Source organism: Malus domestica, chromosome 01, assembly GCF_042453785.1.
Source record: "Malus domestica chromosome 01, GDT2T_hap1".
NCBI classification, from domain to species: domain Eukaryota; kingdom Viridiplantae; phylum Streptophyta; class Magnoliopsida; order Rosales; family Rosaceae; genus Malus; species Malus domestica.
The window spans coordinates 14795036-14802623 of NC_091661.1; the positions used below are offsets into that span (position 1 = coordinate 14795036).

General features: G+C 37.6%; 1 protein-coding gene across 1 annotated transcript; it reads left to right on the forward strand.

Annotated features, from left to right (window-relative positions):
* The first annotated feature begins 1142 nt into the window (after nt 1–1142).
* Nucleotides 1143–2061, forward strand: LOC103448082 (uncharacterized). Its single transcript, XM_008387345.3, has 2 exons — nt 1143–1344; nt 1799–2061. The coding sequence occupies exons 1-2, from the start codon at nt 1143–1145 to the stop codon at nt 2059–2061; spliced, it is 465 nt and encodes a 154-aa protein (XP_008385567.1).
* The last annotated feature ends 5527 nt before the right edge of the window (nt 2062–7588 follow it).

Here is a 7588-nt window from a genome sequence, read left to right on the forward strand (position 1 = left end):
TAGTCTGTTAAAATTGCAATGCCCAAATTTTTATTTTTCCATTTTCAACCAACTTTCAAACTCAAAACATTTCGTTGGCACTGTTGCTTGTGGGTTTTTTTCCTACACGACTTCCTTCTGTTTGTGGTGCAGATCTTGTTGTGGGGGGGGGGGGGGGGGGGGGGCGCTACTTGGAGGATGCTGGCGTTTTCTTTTTCTCCGCTTCTAGGGCGTTGGATGGGATCTTTCCGACAAAGACGGCGGCAGATGCAAGTTGTTTAGTTTCTTCGGTTTCTTTGGGCTCACAACTTTGTGTTGGGTTATATATTGGGGTCCATATCTTTTTTGTGTTTGTTGTTTGTGGACCTCTTTCATGGAAATTTGTTTTGTGGGTTTAATGAAGTTGTGAACCTTGCTACCAAAAAAAAAAAAAAAATAGGTCCTCAGTAGGAAACAGATTATGTAAGAGTCCTCAGTAGACTTTGGATGTTGTTACAATTTTATTATTTACAAAATGTGTTAACAGCCGAGTTGATTAGAGTAGTGTCATTTTCTCTTTCTACTTAAGTTTGAATCCCTTTTCCACTATTTACACTAAATTAACTCGAATATCATTGGAATCAAATAGAAAAAAAATGAATAAATACTTCTAACTCTCGTGGTAAAGTAAGTCATCACAACATCCATAACAAATTAATGTGATTCTTACCTTCTGCTACACTTGAGTCTAAAGACTTGTTAAAATTTGAACCTCCAAAGAAACCAAATATTAACTCTGGCTATTAAGAAAATAAAAAACTAATTTTGACATAACAAACACGTTACGCATGTAATTGTTTATTAGAGACTGGGAGAAAGAGACATTAAGTGGAAGACTAAATTAGGGAGACTTAAACTTAATTAGGAGCAGCATTATAACTTTACAACATTTTTTTTACCTTGTCTTGCCCACCAATATTGAAAAGGTGTCAATTTGGCCAGTTTCACTACTTAATTGGCTTATAAAAGAAACCATATTACTAATATGTATTCACCACAACTCAAGTTTCATTCCCCTCTATCCTCTAAATTTCACCACTCCATCGCTTGAGTTTTTGCATTTGATAGAAAACAATGGGTTCGAGTTTTGCACAAATTACATTAGCAATGGTTCTAATTGCTCGATGCTGGCAGTTTGCACAGCCAATAAAGATTGGCAATATGGTAATTACACTGGCTCGGGTTTTTACAATGGCTCATACCACCTCAATAAGACCAAAGGACCCAACAAGATCGTAGTTGGTGGATCGGAAAATTGGCATTTCGGATTTAACTACACAGATTGGGCTTTGAAGAATGGTCCAATTTACATCAAGGATACTCTAGGTGAGTACTCAAAATTGTTGTTTGCAAAAATGTCACTTCTTTAGCTTCTCTAGTCTTTGTCAATTAGTACTACGGTCTAATAGTATATCTATATATTCACTTGTAAGTAAGAGGTCTATGTTCGAATCTTGTGAATTACTAGTTCAATACTAATTCGTCCATCACCTCTTACAGTAAATATATATATATATATATTGTTGTATAAAAAACGTTTCCTTGTCTTTAGCCTATTGAAAACAAAAAAGATTTGAGTTTGTTTTAAGTCTTGGATGTAATTTCTATTGTAAATTATATATCGACAATTTAATAACATAATGTGTCAAACGGACGATTTACAGCAATGAAAACTTTCATCAGGTCTCCTCGATTGGTTTTGATATGAGCAACGCTTTTTCCCTTATGAATAAAAGTGAACAAGTATTTACATGATAAATGGTGTTTTGGGTGTTTGCAGTTTTCAAGTATGAACCACCAAGTGACACCATACGTCCTCACAGTGTGTACTTGTTCCAAGACTTTCAGAGCTTCTTGAATTGTGACTTAAGCCGAGCAAGAATGGTGGGAAATCAGACACGAGGTGGCGGAGACGGCTTTGAGTTTGTGCTCCAGAGGTGGTGGCCTTACTACTTCGCTTGCGGCGAACACAATGGTTTACACTGTAAGGACGGGCTTATGAGGTTCCCCGTCTTCCCAATGTTTCGCGGCTGGCATTACTGATCGATTAACGCTGAAAGATAATAATAAGACAATGCACACAACACACTTTATATTCATAATTAATTATTTTTAAGCAAATAACAAGACTTGGTATGCCAGTTTTTGAGAGACTATAATTTGATAAGTCCAGCAGTCACATTGATATTGATCATGTTCTGCATTTAATTCTTGTTCTTTGTTGTGATGTTTTACTTTGTAACCAAAAAACTTGAATAATATTTTTGGAAATTCGAAATTGAAGGTTAATTATATTGTTGTACTCATTAAAGCATTGCCTTTCCAAAAATATAAAAAGAAAATTAGGCTAAGGTATACTTTGATTGAAACCTTGTGTTTTTTCAACTTCGAATCGAAGTTCCTTGATTTCTTAGTTCTTTCCACATAAGTATTTTAGTTGGCAATTCAATATTTTATATTATTTAATTATAAATAAGTATTTAAGAAATTAATTAAGTGTTTAACTCCTCTTTTCAGGCAACTAATATCATCCTTTTTTAATACAATTAAATTCTTGTTGTAGGCATAATTTACTGAACAATTATAGAGGTCATAGAGAGAGGGTGTGGCAATAGGAGAGAGATGCATAATCGTGAGGTGTGTTCTATTCCACCCCATTGTGCCTTTATTTATAGTAGTAGGGAAGATTAATTCCTTACTCTTTTAGGATTACAACTCTTAATAGGTAATAAACTCATAATAGGAATATAAGAGATATTCCTAGATACACTAGGATTTACATAATCACATTCCTAATATAATAAGATTGCAACACTCCCCCTTAAATGTGTAAATACTCAAGTAAATGGCGCATCAGGTCTTCAACGATGAAATAAGTACAGTTGATGAAGTCGTCGGCACAGTGAGCGAATGCAAGTCTCAGATCAACGAAGGAATGCATAAAAAAAAGTAAAACTTAAAAAAACCTCGCTATGGTAAAACCCAAAGACTAAGGAGAAAAGTGAGAAATTGCATTAAGTCAAAACTATACTTCTTTTGGACGCAAGTAGAAGAGCTCACAAGAGTATGATCAGCCCAAGATGGGTGCCTTGTTAAAACCTAGTTAGGTAGCAACAATCCAGTGGGAAAAATACTCATAATCGTAGGGAAAAATGTACATTAAGATCAAGTGAGTATACTTCTAGATACTCCCCCTGAGTTTGACATAACTTCAAATGAGAACTACAAGCATTGTATATGAATAGTTTGGCATACCAATTCCTCGGACAAGCTTCTGGAAGGTTGACTTCTGCAGTGACGTTGTGCAGAGGTCGGCAAGGTTGTCTGAGATCGACTTGCATGACTTCAATCTCCTGATGCTTTGTTGATGTAGATGTAGACGCAATATGTCTTGGCGTTGACTTCGTTGATGTATCATGGCTTGGTCGAGTGGATACATGTGGCATAGTCTTCATGGATCGTCGTTGGGACTCAACGATGGATGAAAACAGCAAGTACTTCAATTGTGCTCAACAAGAACTCCTAAACATGTCTCACTTGTGGTGTAGTGAAGTGAGGTGAGTCTTGAAACGAAGGTTTCGCAACTAAGATCATATCGTGGACTTCCAAGATATTGCGATATCTCTAACGGTAAAGACATAACCATTTAGGGATTTTGACTTGTGCGGGTTTGATAAGTAACATGCGTCAGCATAACAAACAAGGCAAGCATAATCAGGGTGTCGGATCTGCTCGAGAGGTGTTGGGATTTGATTTGCCCAAATTCGTAGTACCTTCAGGGTACGTATTTAATACCAATTCAGTGGTTGCGTGTAGGCGCGGTGCTGCATCTTTACCAAGATCAACAACGAAGGAGATGTTCTATCTTAATACAATGAGCTAAGTACAATGAAGCGCAAAGTTGAACTTTATATATGGAATTTCGGATCCATAACCTTTTCAAGGGTCTCATTTGCATATAACGTATGGACGATCAAAAGTATACTTAAAAGGTGACACCGTCAGGGTGTAGTTCGACTAGTAGATCAAAATACCATCAGAACAATGCTTCAACTTCGGGTTAAGGCATAAACGAGTTTTCCCAAGATCCTTCATCTCAAATTCCATCTTCAGGTGTGAGGTAGTTTTCTCAAGCTCTTATGGAGTCTTAGTGAGATTCGTGTTAACGACATAAACTAAAACTCTAGCAATTCAAAATAAGACTTCATAGTTTAACATGCAAGGGCATAATTCATATTCCTGACTAATCAAATAATCACTTAGATGGGTATATCATATCCTTCGAATTTTTCAATCTATAAGTGAACACCTCAAAACAAGTTAAGAGGGTGTTTCGTGGTTTGGAACTATTTGAACCAGTCTATGTAATTCTTCGGGAACTTGCATGTAAATCTCCGTATCTATATCCCCATAGAGAAAACACTAACCACATTTCATAATGTTGGCATCAAACACATGACGTTTTGAGAGAAACCTTGCGCCATAAGACGTGCATCATATCGCATTATTTCATTTATCTCATAACACTTTCTTTCCCACTTGTAACACAATGGGGTACCTTGGGTAGTGTAGGAATGACAGGTCCAATACACACTTTGGTAAGGAATTTGACCTAGATTATAACTTTAGTTGTCCAATCAATTCTACGTTGTCACTTAATCAATGAAACACAGTTTGATATCATCACTTTTCATTTATGTCGGTAGCTACCATATAAGTGAAAACATTATTGATGGTAATCTCATTTCAATTCCATTTAGCTAATCCAAACTAGTATACCAGACCAAGAACTTGAAGTCTTGGGAGTAATCCAAATTAATCTCATGAGATGGAAATGATTTGAGACAACGATCAAGTATGGATTCATTATTGTGCCGTGTTTTCCTCTTATAGGGAAGTGAATCCTATGAACTGAGTAATCTGTCGTGCTCCAGGCCAAGATAGATTAATTGGCTATCTGTCGGTGTACCGGACCGTCCAACAGGGACGTCCAAACCGTCCAAAAGGGGTGACACACCCTCTAGAGATGTTGACTCGACGTCCGTTAAGTACGTCTATCCTTGCAGGCATGTTTGCAGCTGGTATATGATCTCGTTACTTTAGCTAGATTAAAGGAATGCGTCTGGAGCAACATTCTGAAAGCTAGAATTTATCGCATTTGCTTATCACACTTGTGCGGTAGAGGGATCAAGATGAGACATAATGGGCAACGTCCACGCAAATTCGCGCCTTTCTACAGGAATGTTGATGTTCTTATCTCCCTCTAACGACGGGAAGACAGTCTCATTAAAGTGACCAACCCACAAATGAGCGGTAAAGAGATCGCTTGCAAGGGTTCTAAGAGAGCTAGTCTGAAGGAGAATCATAATCGACAAAGATTCACATCCTTTTTTTAGGACCCATATTGGTACGTTGCGGCGACACAACTTGGCACATGGAATACACACCCAAATGCATAAGTACAAAAATCGTCAGGTTTGTACCCAGTAACCAACTGTAACGTCATATAGGTTGAATGGCAATGGGCCTCAAGGCGGACCAACATAGCTGTGTACAAGATTGCATAACCTTAGGCAGAAACTGAAAACTTGGTACGTTCACCAAAATTCAAGTGATCATTTAAATTGCGCTTTATGATCACTGGGCGAGGCTATTTGGGGTGAACATAGGAATTCGATGTTCAATTATAAACCCAAAATATATGCAATACTTTATCAAAAACCATCGATATAAACTCTCTGGCATTATCCAGTCTCTCGAACCTTAAGGGATAAGTAGGGTGGTGAGCCCTTAATCGGCCATGAGGTTTAGCAGCAATGTGTGTGGACAAACATATGACCAGTTTGTCGATTCATCAACCAAAACCATAAGTATTTATATGGTCCGCATTTTGGTTGGATTAGTCCACATATATTCCCTTGAATCCACTGTGAAAAGAGAGTCGTTTCGTATCTTTGCAAAGGATGATTTAGAAAATCAATTTTCCTAATGAGCAGGCTTGGCAAAGTGTGCTTATAGGCACAAGATCCTTACTTCGGGTAAGGATATGTGTTGTAGCATCATTGTTCGACATAAGTGTCCCAAAAAGGTCATGCCAAGTCAAGTAAAATGCTTAATCACCAAGCTCCAGGCCAGCCACCTATGGTGTGTTCCCAGTTGGGAGACAACCCATTGGCCCCAAATCAAAGCTTTAGGCTCATTTTTAGAGGTGGTGCAAAGATATTCCATTATATTTTCGTTAGTGGTTTCATTTATGATCATTGTTCTCTCCAATATCCTTGAAAACTCAACGACAGAGAGAATTTAAGGTCCCTCAAATGGTAATTCGGTACCATTCATACAATGAGGAGCATGCCAATGCTCTTAATCAAGTTGGATAGACCTAAAATCGTTAGATATGTGATTTAGGTGTAAAGTTGGTGTGCATAGTATTACATTCATTCAGACAACTAACTTTCTCACATTCTTACCTAATCACGTGTTTAATTGAATTGGTCGCATGTATTAAGAAACATGATTCAATTAACTCATATTTGAGGAAAATATCAATAAGATTATCCATAAGTAAAACATACACCAAACTTGAACCCGAGAACACGGAAAAATGTTCACTAAGTAAATGGTTTACTAAGGGGATTCGGCCAACAAACCCATCCATGTCAAAATTTTTCTCTTCCAACGATGTTTGGTGAAGTTAAATTAATCTCACATATTGACTACGAGAATGATACTCCTCAACAACATTGGTAGGGGCACGAACAGGTGCATAACCAATGATCTATTTCATCGAGACGAAAGTAGATTCCGCAGGGTTAAGGTTTGGGAATACTATCCCTTATTCTTTAAGTTTTAGGTCTTAGGTGCCAAAGATTATACTTCAGGCATGATACCACACCTTGGCAAGCCTTGATTCTACCATATGTTGTAAAAACAAACTCAAAATTGGATTGTGAGAAAGACAGGCCCCGAATTGGATTCGATAGGCTCCAGCCGAACTGGGTATAAAGCCATACCTTTCTTTCACGTTTGTGGTAGTAATTAGATTCGATAATTTGGTAAACTTGCACTTTCTATACTACTGCTTCAGGAGCGAGTTAGAAATATGGAAGGCCAAGAAAAGTATTCTTTAGTCAAAATTCGATCGGATTTATAAACTTTAGAATTGTACTCATTCATGGACGTAATCATAGTGTGCTTCAAGCAATGTTTTTCATGATTAGACGGTCTATAGGAGCGAGCCAAAGAGCCATGGAATCCTCGTTCGGGAGGTATTTCCATTTGTAATGCTTCAGCCATAAGTCTTTGAATGAAAATCATGGCAGAGGCTTATTCAACTCTTCCATGCCATTGTTGGCTACAATGGTTTCTCAACTTCTTGATAATCAAGTGGAGATTCACGTCTTGTACCCCACATAAAGTGGTTTCTATTAGAAGCGTCCAATTTAGGAAAATCGAACTTTTGACAGTTCGACAATCCACTGAATTGGAGGGAACAAGATTGTGATTAGTGTTATGGGAATGAATCATCCATAAGCATCAAAGTTAGAACATTCGAGTTCTAAGACATGGT